At 50.4% G+C, this 19,469-nt stretch overlaps 1 protein-coding gene across 2 annotated transcripts in view; it reads left to right on the forward strand.

Annotated features, from left to right (window-relative positions):
* Positions 1-19,469, forward strand: part of POU2F2 (POU class 2 homeobox 2) — a 132,502-nt gene that overhangs the window by 91,114 nt on the left and 21,919 nt on the right. For both annotated transcript variants that reach the window (XM_056847516.1, XM_056847515.1), the window contains 8 exons: positions 1,734-1,799; positions 4,156-4,190; positions 4,533-4,589; positions 8,313-8,432; positions 10,889-11,086; positions 13,140-13,245; positions 13,432-13,523; positions 14,913-15,074. In XM_056847516.1, coding sequence (XP_056703494.1) covers positions 1,734-1,799; positions 4,156-4,190; positions 4,533-4,589; positions 8,313-8,432; positions 10,889-11,086; positions 13,140-13,245; positions 13,432-13,523; positions 14,913-15,074 — 836 coding nt within the window. The remainder of the gene's footprint in view (positions 1-1,733; positions 1,800-4,155; positions 4,191-4,532; positions 4,590-8,312; positions 8,433-10,888; positions 11,087-13,139; positions 13,246-13,431; positions 13,524-14,912; positions 15,075-19,469) is intronic.

The following is a 19,469-nucleotide window of genomic DNA, read 5'->3' on the forward strand; positions in this document are numbered from 1 at the left end:
CTACTACACCTATCCCACATGGAGGGATGCCAGCCTCCAGGTGGGACCTGGGAACCCCCAGGATTACAGCTCATCTCCAGATAACAGAGATCAGGTCCCCTGGAGAAAATGGCTGCTTTGGAGTGGAATTATACCTCACTGAGGTCTCTGCCTTCCCCAGGCTCCATCACCAAACCTCCAGCAGTTTTCCAACCTGGATCTGGCAACCCTACCCCCACCCTTCACCAATACCCAGGGGGCACCTGGCAACCCTACCCACGTGGCTTTTGTACATAGGGTTGCCAGGTCCCACCTCTCCTCTGGCGGAAGGTTTTTGGGACGGAGCTGGTGTGGGAATTGCGTGCGATGCAATGACATTACTTACGGTTTACATCCATTGCTACATTGCTGCTTTACCACTCAAACCTGGGGTGGGGGGGTTGAGTGGTAAAGTGGCCCGTCGCTCTGCGGCGCTTCCGGGCGTAAACCGCAAGTAATGTAATCACTTCATGTGTAATGCCCACTCCTGAGCCAGCCGATGGATTGGTGGGCAACTGCCCGCCAATTCAAGCGACCTGGCAACCCAGTTTGTACATGTAGGCTCCTTGACCCCCAGCCAAAGTGGCCAAAGGGGACTCACCCTTTTTTCACCGGCAGAACAACTGGTTGGATCCATCCCAGCGTATAAACTGCTGGAGGTTTGGTGATGGAGCGTGTGTGTGTGTGTGGAGTATGATTTTGAAAGCAAACAGGATCTTTAGGTGAGGAGGGCAGAATCCTTCCCTTCTTCCTACGTCCTCACTCCCTGTGTGCTTTTCTTTCCCACTGAGCCCCGAAACCAGAAGTATGCTCTATTGAAGAAAATCGCTTGGGGGAGGAGGAAGCCTGTAGGAAGATAAACCATAGGCAGCGGGGAGAGCTCAGCAGATCTTTGGCCTCACCCCCTTTTGCTTTTCAAAATCAGGTGCACACACAGAGGTGAATGAGACAGTTCCCTAGTTACATGCGCCAACTGTTGCCACCGCTGCAGCTGTCTTTGTCCCTTAACAAGGGCTATTTAGTGAAGAACAACTAACTATGTTGTTGCATGTGACAGAAGGGCCATGTGGGAGAACTGACTGTTGCCTGTGCAGAAGAGCTTCTGTCTCCCTAAACGCTGAAGTTGCTGCAGGCCCTGGCTAGTATATTCAAAATCTCAATGCCACAATAAGGACTAAGAACATGCTTGCTGTTTTTTTTCCCTTTCATGGAAGCGCTCTGATATCTAGGGTTGCCAACCTCTAGTTGGTGGCTGGAGATCTGTGATTTCCTGGTGACAGAGATTAGTTCACCTGGAGAAAATGGCCGCTTTGGAAGGTGGACTCTATGGCATTATGCCCCATTGAAGTCCCCTCCCCAGACCCCTCCTCCTCAGGCTCCACCCCCAAAATCTCCAGGTATTTCCCAGCCCACAGCTGGCAACCCAATCACAGCAAAGAATTGTTCACACAGGGTTGCAGAAAACAAATTGCCTTGACTTTGCCTCTCCCTCGTCCTTTTTAATCATTTACTCTTTGCCCTATCTGCTTGTCTGTCTGTCTGTCTCTCCCACCTGTTTGTTTTGAGGCAGCCACTGTTGAAATTCTGCTGAAATAGCATAGGTAGAGAAGCCATAGGCCAAAGGATGGAGGGACCATGGAGTTAGGGATCTTGGGTTCCAAATGGGCTCAGCGCTCATCCCTTTCCCCCCACTTTTCTCTCTTTCTCTCTCTTAGAAATAAGAATGTCTAAGCCCCTGGAGCTGGAGAAGGCGCGACTGAACCTGCAAGAGGAGCACACAGGTAGCAATACCTGGCAAGGAGGGAATTTAGTTATTACTTACCAGTTAGACAGTACGGCCTGGGAGGATCATATCCACGGGACTGCCTGTAGCCACAGATGCCTGCTGGTCAGCTCCAGTCATCAGACTAGGTCCACAAGAACTCTTTCCGTTTGGGATTGCACTTTCCCAGTGGCGCCTCCTAAAACGCTCTTCCCAAGGATGGGAGGGAGGGCCCCGACCTTGCCAGGATTTTGGAGGCTCTGTAAAATGGAGATTTTCTGTAGCGCTGTTGATGGTTTATAAGTGGAGATTCTGGTCTGCTTCTTTGTACTTGTATTTCTGTGAATTTACTTACTTCATTTATACCCTGCCTTTCTCCCCAAGGGGGAACCCAAAGGATCTTACATCCTTCTCCTTCATTCTATCCCCACAACAACTCTGTGGGGTAGGTTTGACTGAGAGTGCATGACCGGCCAAAGGCTTTTTGCTCTACTCCTATTTGCCAGTCTGTTTGCTTTGTCCCATAGAACTTAACGGGGCATATCCAACCTGATTTTCCTCTCGATTTCACTCCCTTTCTCTCCTTACCACAGCCCTAGTCTTACATGGCTTTTATCTTTTTATCTATCCATGATAACCTTTTTGGATGTCAGAGGGGACTCTTTCTCCCTTTTTAAAAACAATCAGCATCCACCCCACGGGGGCCTTGAAGAACGAGGCACACCCCTTCATTTGCATAGCCCTGCCCTGTGTTCCATTGTATTGGTCACACTCATATGTGACAAAGAGACAGAATTTAGGAATTGGGTTTTAGCTAAAAAATTCTTGCCTTGAGATTCTGCAATTTACTAAAGAGGACTGATGACCATTACGTTATATTTTTTTAAAAACTAAAATTACCTGCTTTCAAAAAATCAACTTATTTCAGTGAAATAAAAAGTAGAAACATTAATAGTTACAAACATACGGATATGTAAGTACATGTTGCCAGGCGGATCTCTTGCCATTCCTATGAAGAAGGAAATAAATATTAACTGAGATACAAAACATATCGATTCATCAGACTAGACTTACAGTGTGGTCCTAAAGACACGTTCTTATGCGTAAGCTCCACTGAGTAGACCTGCTTTGACATGCATTGCAAGCCATGTAAAATTGCTATCAACAAGAGAGAATGGACTCCAAATATATGTTAATCATGGAGATGAGGCTTCGGTTTTGAAACCTGCATTAGATTTCTGATACCCTGACCTTTGCTTACATTGTCAGGACTCACATCTTCTTGAGGCATTCTTGTTTTGAATGGCTTACCTGTGCCTTCAAATGTTTAGTGTTTATTAAGCTTGCTGCTAACATTAAATGTAACACCAGAGTTCCCTAATTAAGCACATGAATTCTTTGATCTAGAGATATTTAATGGATTGCCTGCATCTTAACACAAGCACACTGGCAAGTTTTGGCCCTGAATACTGAGCTGTATTGAGGTCAGGTAAGCTGTGAGGTTGTTAGCCAGAATTGGGGAGATCCGGGTTTAAATTCCTATTGTGCCATGAATTGGGTTAGGCATAGGTAGGGCCTGGAGATCTCCCAGAATTACAATTGATCTCCTGAGTACAGAGATCAATTCCCCTGGAGCAAATACTTACTTTGGAGGGTGGCATCATATCCAACTGTGGTCCCCAAACTGCACTCTCCCCAGGCTCCACCCCTAAATCTCTAGGAATTTTCCAACCCGGAGTTGGCAACCCTAGTCAGGCACCTTTTCTCAGCCTAACCTACCTGAGAGGTTCATTGTAAAAAAGGAATGGGGAAGGACTTCACACATTGTCCTGAGCTACTTGGGGGAGTAAAATAAAAAGTCTGGGAGTACCGTGGGACAGAGACACAAGGGAGGCGTGGTAAAGAATGCATATGGGGGCATTCTAGAAGATCGGGAAATAAACTGAAGTGGTGAATGGTCCTGAAGGTGGTGGTTTTAGGGAAGGAGAAAGAGCAAAAGGGCCAGGGCCTTGGGGAGGAAACAGCAAGTGCTCGGGACAACTTGGTTAAGCAGGTCAGCTGAGCCTTTGGCCTGCTGCTCTGGGAGGATTCCATGCGTCCACTGTGAGCAGTCGTATCCCATCCCAGCCATCATGCCTCAGTCTGTATGATATGGCGCATTGGCCATGTGCACCCGAACCCAGTATCATAAGGAAATTTCATGGTCTGGACTGAAGTCCCACAAACAATTGTGAGGGTCAGAGGAAAGCCTAAGGCGAAGGGAAGGTTTGGCGGCCGACCTGTCCCTGTGGATAGGAGCCCCGTGCCAAGCTGCGAGTGGAAGTTCCAGTGACCATTGCTGCATGGAGGCCTCACGGTTGTTTTTCTCCTTCCAGATACAGAAAGAAATGGACCTGACACAAACCACCAGGTGAGAAACACTAGGCAGGAGCAGAGGGTATGAAGGGGAGGGGGAGGACGCTGTGGGTAAGAGTGGCACGCCCAGTTTCTCGGTCCTGGGGTTGCCAACCTCAAGGTGGGGCCTGGAGAACTCCCGGAATGACAACTGATCTCCAGACTGCAGAGTTCAGTTCCCCTGGAGAAAATGGCTGCTCTGGAGGGTGGACTCTATGACATTAGACTCTACTGAGGTCCCTCTCCTTTCTAAATCATGCCTTCCCCAGGCTCCACCCCCAAACCTCCAGGAATTTCCCAACCCGGAACTGGCAACCCTACTTGTTCCATGCTGACCTCTCTCTTTTCCCAATTGCAGACCCAGCAAAGCAAACCATCCCCATTCTCCCCGTCCCCAACCAGCACGGGCAGCAAGGTAAGGGCCAGCCTCCCTTGCGCTCACTTGTCGCTTCCACTCTTGTCCACCAGGGAGCGCCCTATTTAGCTTCCAGGGTTGAAATGCAGCCAGTATAGCCCTGCAGCATCTTCACATTCCCACAGGGTTAGCAACATCCAGTTGGATGTTCCTCCTGTAGCACTGTGCACAGCCTCTAGGGGGAGACAGCACTTCCCAGTTGATTGCGCAACAGACGTCACTCCAGCCTGCACCTCACTGCCCTTTCTATAGGTATGGGGTGTGGTTGCCATCCTCCAGGTGGGGCCTGGAGATCTGCCGAAATTACAACTGATCTCTGGACATTAGTTAACCTGGAGAAAAATGGCTGCTTTGAAGGGCCATTTATAGCCTTTTATGCATGGCTGTTTCACTTGTAGTCAACCCGCCAATGACTTTAGGTCTTTGTGTTGATTATGCATGCCGTTTCTGACCATCAGAGGTCGCCTTGCTCTCCACCTGCCTTTCCCCATGTTTTGTCCGCGTTTTCAGAGACCTGTTTCAGAGACCCTTGGAAGGGTGACAGCGAGCGAAACAACCATGCATAAAAGACCTATGGCATTATACGCCATTGAGGAAATATTCTTTTGATTTTTGAAGGGTCTCTAGCCTCTAGTCTAGTGTTTAGCAGCGGGGAAGGCACTGGCAAACCACCCCGTAAACAAAGTCTGCCCAGTAAATGTCGGGATGTGACGTCACCCCATGGGTCAGTAATGACCTGGGGCTTGCACAGGGAACTACCTTGACCTTTACTTTTAGTGTTTAGCACGTGCAGGGGGGAGGCTCCTTGTCACACGATTCTCACAGTACTGTCAGTGGGACCACGTGCAAATGGTTACAGGTGGCAGCTTAAGCCTCTCTCTGCTTGCCTCATCAGCAGACACCGGAGGGAGTTCCACGTCCGTCCCAGCCCACCATGAAGATCTGTTGCAACATTGCCCTGCGAGGGTGTGTGTGTGTGCCTGAAACCGATCTGCTTTTTCTAGAATTGCCCTGGAGACTTCTAGAAGCCAGTGTCCTGCCCACCTTCTCTCCCTCTACACCTCCACGCGCACTGGTATCAATGCATTTATGATCAATGCATTGATGTCACTCTTCTAAAAAACTCATCTCTAAGGAAGAGTCTGCGCAGTTATCAATCCCAGGGATGCTTTCGATTCATTCAGCTTCGATTGTGGCCTTTCTTAGGGCTCTCAGGCCAGTCTTGCCTAAACAGCAGCAGCAGCAGCAGCGTCCTGTGCCCGTTGTGCCTGCCTAGTCTCCAGAGCAAGTCTCCAGAGCAATTCTCAAAAAAGCAGATCGGGCCCCCCACCCCCAGGGGGCAATGTTGCCACCACGAAGATGGTGCGGGGTCTGGAGACCAAGTCCTGTGTGGAAAGGTTGAAGGAGCTGGGGATGTTTAGCCTGAAGAGGAGAAGACTGAGAGGGGATATGAGAACCATCTTCAAGTACATGAAGGGCTGTCATATGGAGGGTGGTGTAGAATTGTTTTCTTAGCCCCAGAAGGCTGGACCAGAACCAACAAGTTGAAATTAAATCAAAAGAGTTTCTAATTAAACATTAGGAAGAACTTTCTGACAGTTAGAGCAGTTCCTCAGTGGAATAGGCTTCCTCGGGAGGTGGTGGGCTCTCCTTCTTTGGAGGTTTTTAAGCAGAGGTTAGATGGCCATCTGTCAGCAAGGCTGATTCTGTGACCTTAGGCGGATTGTGAGAGGAGGACAGGAAGGGATGAGGCAGTGCTCATCTCTCGTGGCCCTACCTTACATGCCCAGGGTAATGCTGATCACCACTTTGGGGTCAGGAAGCAATTTTCCTCCAGGCCAGATTGGCCAGGGATCCTGGAGGGTTCTCCCCCCCCCCCATCTTCTGGGCATGGAGTAGGGGTCACTGGAGATGTGGGAAGGAGGTAGCTGTGAATTTCCTGTATTGCACAGGGGGTTGGACTAGATGACCCTGGTGGTCCCTTTCAACTCTATGATCCTATGAAAGGGCTGTCACACAAGCCTCCTGTGTGATCTGAGGCTGTAGCCAGGCCAGGACTGGGGTCAGCTTACTGTCAGGTGGGGCCAGCTGCCACCAACCTCTTGCCTGCCCTATCACTTGCCTGCTTTCCCTTCCCGTCCATCTGCTTGGCGCTCTACCACCCATCCTGCCTGCCATGTGTATCACCCAGCATCCTTGGGGAAAGACTCGAAGGTGACACACAGAGCGGGGGCATTTTTGGTGGCAGCAGGGGTGGCGCTGCCCAGCCACACACTACCTGGTGCCATCAGAGAAAGGCCGCAGGGGAGGGCTCGTGGGCAGAGGAAGGAAACTCAGGCAGGCAGGTGGGCAGGAAGGAAGATGCCAATGGAGGCCCGGTGGGGGGCAGAGAGGGGAGGGGGCCCCTGGGCACTGTCTGCCCAGGGACCTCCCATACCTGGAACCGGCCCTGGTCCAGACAATACTTTGCTGGAGACTTGAAGGCAGCACGATAAAGACATCATAGTCCCAAATTCATGTCGTTCCCCCCCACCGTCCTGCAGTGTTTCTGTTCTCAGATAACTCTTGCTAGACTTTGCACCAAACCCATTTGCCACAAGTTTGCTACACTGCCAGGGGTCTTGGGGTGCACTGCCTGGACTGGGCGTTCAGAGCAAGTGTGCGTTGCGCATGCACAAGGGCCCCAGGGTCAGCCCCTGGCAGCTCCAGTTGAAATAATCTCAGGCGGCTGGTGTCGGATGGACCCTTCTGCGCCTAGCAGAAGACCCTGTGCCTAGCAGAAGAAGACAGGGCTGGCTTGGACGGACCAGTCATCTGGCTTCGGCCGTATCTGTCACATGGCCACTTTGTCAGCATCTCTGAAACGGTGCCGCGGCACCCTCACAGCTTAACTTTGCTTAGGCTGTTGGGGTTGTCCCTGGAGAACCTCCTTCCCCTCCACAGCAGCACTCGCTTTATACACACGAAAGAGAGAGACTGAGTGGCGGCTAGGTTGGGCGGGACTGTGGGCTGCTTAGTGCTTTTGTTATCAGTGTGATAGGAACTCTTGAATCAAGGCCGGCTCTGGGGGGAATTCCCAGGGCCTTGGGCCTGGCAGCAAAACAGGAAGCCACCCGGGCGATGTGCCGGAGAGATACCGTGAGAGGTGGTCGGTGGGCGGGATTTCAGCACCTTGCCGCGGCTCCCTGTCCTTCCAAGCAGCTCACATCAGCAGCAGATTGAACAGGCAAAATGTGTTTATTGGGCATAATTCGTGCCGGTTGCGGAATCTGACCGGCTGGTGTGCTGAATGTTTTGGCCTGTGCCAAGTGCACGCAAATCCTGCTTTGTAGTGTAGCCGCATCTCGGCTCCATGGGGCCACCGCCCTCTCTTTGCAGCCCCATCAGGTTGTAAAGTTCTCCCCGCTGTCCTTAAAGCTTGGCACTTCTGGCCAGGACCAGCTTAGCCTGTTGAAGCCGCCCTCCCCACGACTTCCTCTCTCACTGTTTCCTCCCAGGCAGGGAGGCTGAGACCCAGGCGGCTTCCTTCAGGTGAGGGGTGGGGGGAGATCACAGGTGGGAGAGGGAAAGCCATGAACTTTGTTTCTAAAAATAAGCTGTCCTGGGCCCCGGGAATGAGACTGGTGACAAGTGAGCGGGGCGCCTGTCACACCGAGTCAGTCAGACAGCGAGCCGGAGTGATTCTTTTTCCTTTTGCTTCTCCTCCACCCCCACCCCGTCCAGATCAAAGCTGAAGACCCCGCAGAAATGCCTCCAGCACCGGCACCAGCACCAGCTCCTCCCGCTCAGCAGCCGCATCTACCCCAAGCCCAGCTTATGTTAGCTGGCAGCCAGCTGGCGGGGGTAAGTAGAGCCCCCCCCCCCCCGCAGTATCCCGCTTGGCAGGAGCAGATCCAGAATTGGGGAGTGGAAACATGCAGAGGGAGGCTTGTTGCGTACGCGATTCTGGGATGGAGAGCCCTGACGTCACCTCGACCCCAAGGACTGAATTGGAGCCCAGCAGAGTGAAAGACAAGTCCCCAGTGTAGGGTTGCCAACCTCCAGGTGGGGCCTGGAGATCTCCTGGAATTGCAGCTGATCTCCAGATGGCAGACATCAGTTCCCTTGGAGAAAATGGCTGCTTTGGAGGGTGGACTCTACGGCACCACATCCCTGCTGAGCTCCCTTCCCTCCCCAAGCCCTGCCCTCCACCCCCAAATCTCCAGGAATTTCCCAGCTTGGAGTTGGGAAACCCACCCCAGCTGGTGAGATCAGGGGCTCATGATTCACCTTTGCTTTATGCAAAATGGGTGTGGCTATGGCTTAATGGCTCAGTGGTGGACCATCTTCTTGGGATGCAGAAGGTCCCAGGTTCAATCCCCGGCATCTCCAGCTAAAAGGATCAGATAGCAGATGATGTGAAGAACCTCTGTCTAAAACTATGCAGAGATGCCACCAGTCTGAGTAGACAACACTGACCACGAGAGATGTGTTCATTTTTAAGGAAGGGGCCATGGCCCAGTGGCAGAGTGTCTGCCTTGCATGCAGAAGGTCCCAGGTTCAAGCCACAGCACCTCCAGTTAAAAGGACCGAGTAGGAGGTGATGCAAAAGACCTCCACCTGAGCGATGAGGATGGCTGTCTACAAACACCCCTCAAAGGGGTTCCATAAATGGCTTGTAGGTAGATAGGAAGATGTCCGGTGAGAAGCAGCCGGGGGGGGAGGGGAGAGCTTTTCTGAGCTCAGCTATAGACCAGGAAGGAGGAGGTAGCGGTATTAGGTGATTCTTTGAGGTCAGGTCCACAGAGAGAGGGCAAAAACTAAAGATGTTTGCAGCCTGAACTGAAAGTTCCCACTGGGCCTCTCTTCTCAATGGATACAAAGTAGAATTGCTTCAGGTCTCAGCTTCTGTATGGTGAAAACTGTCTATGTTTTGCACTGGAAGTTAGATCTGGAAACATATTCTGTTTTAGGCTGGACAAGCCGGTAAGAACTGGAGTGATGTGTGACTCTGATCTTTTTCGGTTTCTGCGGCCAAACCTCCTTTGGGGGTGGCTGAAGGTCTGGGGAGGGAACGGGGGGTCCCTTTACAATGTCCTGGTCAGCAGTTGCTTCTGGGGTTGGTGCTTGGAACAGGTTTTTACTCCTGCCCCTCGCTGCCCTAGTCAAACTCCACCTAAGCTTGTGTCAGGAGTAAAGGACCTAGAAATGGTCCATCATCTGGGCCTGTCAGGAACGAGAGAAATGTAGGTTGCCGGCTCCATTCCTTCTTAAGTGCATTTTCCAGCAGAGCGACAAGAAAACTTCAACATACCAAACTCCTGTCTTTTCTGTCTGGCATCTCCACAATGTGAAGTAGGGTTGCCAATGTCAGGGGTGGGGGGGTTGAAGTTCTCCTGGAAATCCAACTGATCTCCAGACCACAGAGATCAGTTCCCCTGGAGAAAAGGGCAGCTTCAGAGGGTGGAGACTCTGTGGCATCACATCCCTACCGAGTTCCCTCCCTGCCCCAAACTCTGCCCTCCCCCAGGTGCCACCCCCAAATTTCCAGGAATTCCCCCAACCCTAAGTTGGCAGTAGGATTGCCAACCTCCAGGTGAGATTGGGTTGCCAACCTCCAATTGGTGACTGGAGACCTCCCATTATTACACCTGATCTCCAGGCGACAGAGATCGGACCACCTGGAGAAAATGGCTGCTTTGGAAGGTGGACTCTATGGCATTATGCCCCATTGAAGTCCCTCCCCTCCTCAGGCTCCACCCCCAAAATCTCCATCTATTTCCCAACCCAGAGCTGGCAACTCTAGGTATAACAACTGATCTGCAGATGACAGTGATTAGTTCCCTTGGAGAAAATGGCTGCTTTGAAGGGCAGACTCTGTGCATTATACTCTGCTGAGCTCCCTCCCATCCCCCAACCCCACCTTCTCCAGGCTCCACCCCTAAAATCTCCAGGAATTTCCCAACCCAAAGCTGACAGGCAATGGCTCTATTGTGAAGGCCTCTTCTATTTGGTGAATGTCTCGTGTGAATTATAAGCACAGGAACCTCTGTGAGGAAAGGAGTTGGCAACCCAGGGGAATCTGTTGCTTGGCTTATCTGCTCGGGGGTGCTCTAGTACCTCTGCTAGTGGGGAGGGGGGAACGACGCAACTAACCTGCTTCATCCTTAGTCTCTTTTCTGACTTATTTCTCTCATCTCCTCTCTTCTTCCTTCCCTTTCTCTTCTGCGTTGCTCTTTTGGCTTGGTTGCCTCCCCCCCCCCCGGCTCATCCTACTGCCCTCAACGTGCCCCTTCCCCCCCTTCTCCACCGCCCCCCAGCTCACGGCACTGATGCCTGCCCAACAGCAACTGCTTCTGCAGCAAGCCCAAGCCCAGCTCCTGGCAGCCGCCGTGCAGCAGTCCAACGCTGCCGCGGCCGCCGCCTCCCAGCAGCCTGGGACTGAGCTGCCGGCACCACAGAACCAGCCGCAGACGCCGCAGCTTGCTCTGTCGCAACCGATCCAACTCACTGCACAGGTAAGGGCTTGTGCCCCAGAGCCGGAAGGGGTCCTGCCCGCCTAGCATTGCCCACAGTCACCACATAGTTGCATGTTGGAAATGGGACGGGAGACTTTAAAGTCCACGAAGAGACTTTGGTCTTTTATGCATGGCTGCTTCCCTCGCTGTCGCCCCTCTGATGACTTGGAATGTGCTGCCTCGGAGGGTTGTGGAGTCCCCGTCTTTGGAGGTCTTGAAGCAGAGGCTGGATGTCCATCTGTTGGGAGTGCTTTGATTGTGGGATCCTGCATGGCGGGGGGAGGGTTGGGGGTCACTGGGGATGTGGGTGGAGGTAGTTGTTAATTTCCTGCATTGTGCAGGGGGTTGGACTAGATGACCCTGGTGGTCCCTTCCAACTCTATGATTCTATGACTTTGGGTCTTTGTTTTGATTATGCATGCCGTTTCCGGCCATCAGAGATCGCCTCAAGGAGAAAATGAGGAGAAAAGAGAGGAAGAAAGAAATGGGAAGGGAAAGGAGGGAAGGAAAAGAAAAGACAGGAAAGGAAAGGAAGGGAAGGGAGGCCAACTGATCTACTTAGCCATCGTTGTCCTCAACCGTATGCCTGGCAGAACATCTCTGTCTTAGATGCCCTGCGGAACTGAACTAAGTCCCGCAGGGCCTGGGTCTCACTAGACAGAGAGTTCTACCAGACCGGGGCCAGAGCTGAAAAGGCCCTGGCCCTAGTTGAGGACAGCCGGATGGTTCTGGGACTAGGGACCACCAAAATGTTGCTTCCAGGTGAGTAGCTGTCTTAATCTGTAATAGCAGGACAAAGTGTGTGGACTTTCAGAACTATGTGTAGACTGGCCATTATGACCACTGGGACTTTTCTCAGTGGACCAATAGCCTCCCCCTCACACACACCTGGGCCAGGACAGCCCAGTGTCAAAAGGGCTGCATGTGGTACCTGCTGCATAGGCAGTCGGCCTCTCTCTGTCTCTTTTGGGAGAGACTGGGGCCCTTTTCTAGGGCCATTTCCCCGTTCTGGTCCACCCCAGTTCAGAAGCCCTTTTGTCCCATCAAAATAGGGTTGTCAGGTCCATCCTGACAACGGGGAGGGGGTGGGGGGAGATTTAGGCTGGTGTTGCAGCAGTGTTGCTGGGGACATGGCGATGTCACTTCCAGTGTGCACCAAAGTGATGTCATCCTGTCACTGGCGACGTGAGGACACTAGTATTTGAACAAAAAATCTCTATGGTGGAAGCCTTTTTCTTACCATAGTTTTTGCCCAAAGACCAGAGCATCCCATGAACATGTCACTTCCGGGGCATGGCAGAAGTGACATTACCATGTTTCCAGTAATGTCGCTGCAACATCGGCCTCTGTCCGCTGCTTGCAAGTTCCTCCATCGGCTAGCTGATCAGCAGCAAGGAGCAGCAACCATCGCTGCCCCTCACTGCTGATCAACTGGCCTGTGGGGGAACTTACATCAAAATCTTTGCCCTACCTCAAAATCTTTGCCTACCCTTCCCTTTGCAAATTGCTTATTCTAGCATCCCACCTACGCTGCCAATAAACCTGAACTTCAAGAATTCATTTCCTTTTCTGAAGAGCCAGATCTGGTTCCGGGCCAAGCCGCCTTTGGGCTGTATTGCTGCAGGTTGCAGACAACTTACAGGGCTTACAGTAACTAGAGTACAGATTTAAACCGGCCTAATAAGCATGCTTGGAGGGAAGGTGGTGTGGTATATCCTGATCTGAGATCACCAAGGAAGACTTTGCAGAGGAAAGCAATGACAGTCTACCTCTGTTTCTCATTTGCCTTGAAAGCCCCTTGCTGAGGTCATCATAAGTTTGACGGCATTTATCTACATAATAAGCATGCTTCCTCCCCCAAGCAATCCTGGGAACTGTAGCTTTTCTTGAGGGGCCAGAGATCCCTGCCTCAATTCTCGGTCAAATGACAGTTCCTTGGACTCTACTTGGGGGATGGGGGGAGAATCCGTGATGGTTCAGCTGTTATGAAATGACTCTTAAATGTACAGCATGGATCTACCTAGCCCACCCTCTCCTTTCCTTCCTCTTCCAGGACATTCAGCAACTGCTCCAGCTCCAGCAGCTGGTCCTTGTTCCAGGGCATCACTTGCAGCCACCTGCCCAGTTCCTGCTACCACAGGCCCAGCAGGGACAGCAGGGTAAGAAGGGGGGGAGGTGCGTATGTGTGAATGTCTGAGAAACAGCCCCAGGTTGACTGCAAAACGCAGATTTCTCTTAGAGGGCTCGACGGATCCATCGGGCTACAAACTGGGACTCTGTGGGGCAAGTTGGTTCTTGGTCTCTTCTGACTGGCGCTGAGCTGTTTGCTTCCTCTCTCCCGACAGGGCTGCTCTCGACACCAAATCTCTTTCAGCTACCTCAGCAAAATCCAGGGAGCCTCCTGCCGAACCAGCCTCGCGCAGGGCTCCCAGCACAGGTGAGCAAGAGAGAGACATGGGGCTTCAGAGGGCAAAATATGCAGAGGTAGGGTTGCCAACTCCTGGTTGGAAAATTCCTGGAGATTTCAGGGGAGGGACTTCAGCAGGGTATACCACCGTAGAGTCCATCCTCCAAAACCTGTCATTTTCTCTAGAGGAACTGATCTCCCTTGTCTGGAGATTAGTTGTGATTTTGGGAGATCCCAGGCCCCACCTGGAGGTTGGTAAACCTTCTCAGAGGAGTAAGGAGGAAGGAAAAAATCCTCTTGCAAATCTTGTCTTGTAACCTCATCCTGCCTCCTAGAATGGTGCATTGGGCCACTGCTTCTGTGAAACCAGTACTAAAATACACATTAAAAGCATACAAAACAGTAGTTAAAACAAAAAAGTATTCACCCGCTGACAGTGACAGAAAGGGACAGACAAATATCTCTTGGGGGAGAGTTCCATAGATTCGGTGCCATGACTGAGAAGGCCCTGTCCTGAGTTCCCACCTGCCTAATCTAAGAAGGAGGGTGCCCCTGAAACCAGGCCTTGGAAGATGACTGTAGTAGTTGGGTAGGTCCACATGAGAGTAGGCAGTCCTTCCAGTATGCCAGTCCCAAGTCATTTATTTATTTATTTAAACATTTTTATCCCACCTTTCCTCCTCGTTCAAGGCAGCTTATAATAAGTTAAAACATTCCCAGCTAAAATGAAAGATCAAATAGCAAGCCCCCAATCCCTCCCCTCTTACTCCCCTTAAAAGATGCCTGCCATCTGAACCCCCTCAAAAGCCCGGGCAAACAGGCGGGCCTTGCGGTGCCTTCTAAAGATCTCCAAGGAGGGGACCCCTCTCACCTCTTCAAGGGAGCCCATCCGACAAAGCTGGAGCAATGGGCTCTGGTCACTGCCGGACCGGCCACCCTAAGTGTGTGGGAGAGCCAGCAGATGGCTGCCCGTTGACGGTACTTGTGGCACATAGGGACATATGGAAGGAGACGGTCCTTCAGATGTGGGAATCCCAGGCCATGAAGGGCTTTAAAGCTTTAAATGTAGCTGTTTCAAAATGGGCAATGTGTGTTCCTGGCTGCCAGCCCCTGGCAGCAGTCAGGTGCCTTCCTTCTAGACCAGTTGTAGCTTCCAGGTGGTCTTCAAGGGCAGCCCCATGTGGAGCACATTGCACTAATCCAGCCGGGAGGTTACAGAAGCATGGAGTGGCGTGGTCAAATCACCTGAGTCCAGGTATTTTAAAGCTTAACATCAGCATCTTGAATTGGACCCAGAAACAAATGGGGAAGCAGTCTAGATGGAGCGATATGGTTATGTTCTTTTCATTCATTATGTTTGCGTTGTGTGTGGTGTGGCCGGTGCCTCTTGGATCACTCTTTCTGCGGCTTCTTCTCCAGCAAGTGACTCGGCCTGGCCTCCCCGAGTCCCACCTCGCTCACACGCAGCCACCCAAATGCCTGGAGACCCCTTCACACCCCGAGGAGCCCAGTGACCTGGAGGAGCTGGAGCAGTTTGCCCGCACCTTCAAGCAGCGGCGTATCAAGCTGGGCTTCACACAGGTATGGGCCTGGAGTCTTGGCCTGGCGAGGCTCTCCCTGTTATCTTGAACTGGAGATGAGGCCTTCTGTATACAAAGAGAGCCAGTGTTAGGGTTACTAGGCCCCTGCCAGGGGCAGGATTTTCCCCTCTTTGGGCCCCCTCCTCCTGGCACCATTCAGCCGGCTTGCAGGGGTCAGCAGCTGCAAATCAAGGCCCAGGCCTTGGCCCCATCAGCCCAATGACACCACTTCCAGAAGGGACATCATCACTTTGCTGCTGACATGGGAGACGCTCTGGTATTTGGGCAAAAACTCTATGGTAGAAGCTGTTTTTACCATAATGTTTTCTCTAAATACCAGAGTGTCTTCCAGAAGTGACGGCATCACACAGACAGGGTTCAGGCCTAGGCCTCGATTTGTGGCTGGTAAGACCCCACCCACCTCTCCCCTGCTGATTGCCAGGAGATACCTGGCGACCCCTAGTCAGTGTGGTGTAGTGGTTAGAGTGCTGGACTTGGATTGGGGAGATTTAAGTTCAAATCTCTGCTTGCCATAGAGCTCAGTGGGTGACCAATGGATAGCCGTTCTCTCTCAGCTCAGTCTTCCACAAAGCATTGTTATGAGGATAAAATTAAGGGGGAGTGGAGAACAATGAATGCTGCCCTGAGTTCCTTAGAGGCAGGAGACTAAAAGCCAGGACCTCCAAGGTAGCTTCTCAGAAATGCTATCTGTTCCACGTGCAGGACCAGCTAGGCAGGCACAGTTGGTGAGTCTCAATGCATGGATGAGACGGTGGTGTAGGGAAGAGGGCTTTAGATTTGTAAGGAACTGGGCAACATTTTGGGACAAACCGGGCCTATACAAAAGGGATGGGCTCCACTTGAACCAGGATGGAACCAGACTGCTGGCGTGTAATAAAAAAAAGGTAGCAGAGCAGCTTTTAAACTGAACCTGGGGGGAAAGCCGACAGGAGCTGAGAAGCATCTGGTTTGGGCAAACTCAGTGCACATGGACAAAGGGAAAATTGCTTCAGATTGCCCACATGGGAATTACTTGGACATGAAAGGGAATGGGGAAAAAATGATGGATAGCCACTTAAAGATGCCCAAAGGCACATGCCAGGCAAGTTGAAAGAGAGAAACAGTGCGGAGGTGTTTCTATGCTAATGCTAGAAGCCTCCAAGCAAAAATGGGGGAATTAGAGTGCATGGTTTTAAGAGAAAACATAGATATAGTGAGCATTACAGAAACCTGGTGGAGGGGAGAGAACCAGTGGGATACAGTCATCCCTGGTTACAAACTGTATAGAAATGACAGGGAAGGGCATATTGGAGGGGGTGTTGCTATGTATATCAAGGAAGGCATAGTGTCTAATAAGCTAGAGACCATAAAAAGGGCAGACTCGTCCACAGCATCCTTATGGGTGACGATTCCGGGCCCCAAAGGAGATTTAGTACTGGGGACGTTCTATCGGCCCCCTGACCAAATGGCTCAGGATGATCTTGAGATGGAGAATGAAATTAGGGAAGCATGTAAAGGTAACGAAGTAGTAATAATGGGAGACTTCAACTTCCCTCATATTGATTGGATAAATGTATGCTCCAGTCAAGCCAAAGAGATAAAAATTTTAGACATCCTAAATGACTGTGCCCTCGAACAGTTGGTCATAGACACAATCAGAGGGGAGGCGATCCTGGATTTAATACTCTGTGGTGCTGCCGGTGACTTAGTGCGGGATGTGGATTTAGTTGAGCCAGTTGGCAATAGTGATCACAATGACATCAAATTTAATTTATATGTAAGTGGGAAAGTGACTGGGAAATCTCACACAATCACCTTTGACTTTAAATGAGGGAACTTCTCTAAAATGAGAAAACTGGTAAAGAGGAAGTTGAAAGGAACGGTTAAGAGGGTTAAATCTCTTGAAAAGGCTTGGGGGTTACTCAAGTCCACATTACTAGAGGCTCAGTTAGCTTGTATACCGCAGGTCAGGAAAGGTAGTAATAAGTCCAAGAGGTCACCACCATGGCTAACGGGTAAGGTGAAGGAAGCCATTAGAGAAAAAAAGTCTTCCTTCAGAGACTGGAAGGTTTGCCCAAACGAGGCGAACAGAAGCAAACACAAACTTGCACAAAGGAAATGCAAGCAGATAATTAGAGATGCAAAAAAAGATTTTGAGGGGCTTATTGGTAAACACATCAAAACAAACAATAAGAAATTCTTTAAGTATATTAGGAGTAGGGAACCAGCTAGGGAAGCGGTTGGACCATTGGATGACAATGGGAGTAAAGGAACTGTAAGGGAGGATAAAGCGATTGCTGAAAAACTAAATGAATTCTTCTCATCTGTCTTCACTGTTGAAAATACAGGGCAGATTCCTTCTCCTGAACAGAGATTTTGGAGAGGGGAAAATGAGGAACTGAGGCAAATAGTGGTAACAAGGCAGGAAGTCCTAGAATGTCTAGACAAACTGCATACTAACAAGTCACAGGGACCAGACGGTATTCATCCTAGAGTTGTTCAAGAACTCAAATGGGAAATTGCTGAAGTTCTAACAAAGATATGTAATATGTCCCTTCGATCAGCCTCTGTACCAGAGGACTGGAGAATGGCCAATGTAACACCCATTTATAAAAAAGGTTCCAGGGGGGACCCAGGAAATTACAGGCCAGTTAGCTTAACGTCTGTTCCAGGTAAATTAGTGGAAAGCATTATTAAAGATAGAATTGTCAAGCATATAGAAGGGCAAGGTCTGCTGGGCAAAACCCAACATGGCTTCTGTAAGGGTAGGTCCTGTCTCACTAACCTATTAGAGTTTTTTGAAAGCGTCAATAAGCATGTGGACAGGAATGAGCCTGTGGATATTGTGTATTTGGATTTCCAAAAAGCTTTTGACAAAGTCCCCCACCAAAGACTGCTAAGCAAACTTCATAATCATGGGATAAGAGGACAAATCCTCTTATGGATTGAGAGCTGGCTGAAAAATAGGAAGCAGAGAGTAGGAATCAATGGTCAGTTCTCCCAATGGCGGGATGTGAGCAGTGGGGTGCCTCAGGGATCTGTGTTGGGACCAGTGCTTTTCAACCTGTTCATCAATGACCTGGAGTTGGGGTTAAACAGTGAAGTAGCCAAGTTTGCAGATGACACCAAATTATTTAGGGTGGTTAAAACAAAATCGGACTGTGAAGAGCTCCAGAAGGATCTCTGCATACTGGAAGAATGGAAATTAAAATGGCAAATGAGATTCAATGTGAGTAAGTGTAAAGTGATGCATATTGGGGCAAAAAATCCCAACTTCACATATACACTGATGGGATCTGTGCTGGCAGTGACAGACCAAGAAAAGGATCTTGGGGTGGTAGTGGATAGCTCAATGAAGATGTCAACCCAGTGTGCGGCTGCTGTAAAAAAGGCAAATTCTATGCTGGCCATAATTAGACAAGGAATAGAAAATAAAACTGCTGATATCATACTGCCCTTGTACAAATCTATGGTGAGACCACACTTGGAATACTGTGTACAGTTCTGGTCACCACACCTAAAAAAGGATATTACAGAGCTTGAGAAGGTGCAGAAAAGAGCAACCAAAATGATTAGGGGACTAGAGCAAATGCCCTATGAGGAGCGGTTAGGATGCTTAGGGCTGTTTAGCTTGGAAAGAAGGCGGCTAAGGGAAGACATGATAAGAGGTCTATAAAATTAAGCATGGTTTGGAGAGAGTGGACAGGGAGAAGTTTTTCTCCCTCTCCCATAATACTAGAAACGGGGTCATCTGCTAAAGCTGGAGGGCGAGAGATTCAAAACAGATAAAAGGAAGCATTTTTTCACACAACACATAGTTAAATTGTGGAACTTCCAGCCCCAGGACGTGGTGATGGCTGCCAGCTTGGAGGGCTTTAAGAGGGGAGTGGACATATTCATGGAGGAGAGGGGTATTCATGGCTATTAGTTAGAATGGATACTAGTCATGCTGCATACCTATTCTCTCTAGTATCAGAGGAGCATGCCTATTATTTTGGGTGCGGTGGAACACAGGCAGGATGGTGCTGCTGCAGTCGTCTTGTTTGTGGCTTCCTAGAGGCACCTAGTTGGCCACTGTGTGAACAGACTGCTGGACTTGATGGGCCTTGGTCTGATCCAGCAGGGCCTTTCTCATGCTCTTATGTTTTTAAGGACAATTAAAAAAAACTAAAATAAAGCTAAGCAGGTGCAAGGATCACCTTCTGAGCAACATAAATCCTACTCAGTCCTTCTTTTGGCAACTGGAAAGTCTCTTGGCATTGTCCTGCAAACCTCAAGCCTATACTTGGCTCCTGAAATGCTAGGAATGTCTGTTTTAAGTCAGGGGTGTCAAACATATGGCCCACGGGCCAGATCCGGCCCCTTAAGAGCTCTTATCCTGCCTGTGAGCCAACCA

The sequence above is a fragment of the Euleptes europaea genome, chromosome 3, assembly GCF_029931775.1.
Source record: "Euleptes europaea isolate rEulEur1 chromosome 3, rEulEur1.hap1, whole genome shotgun sequence".
Classification (NCBI taxonomy): domain Eukaryota; kingdom Metazoa; phylum Chordata; class Lepidosauria; order Squamata; family Sphaerodactylidae; genus Euleptes; species Euleptes europaea.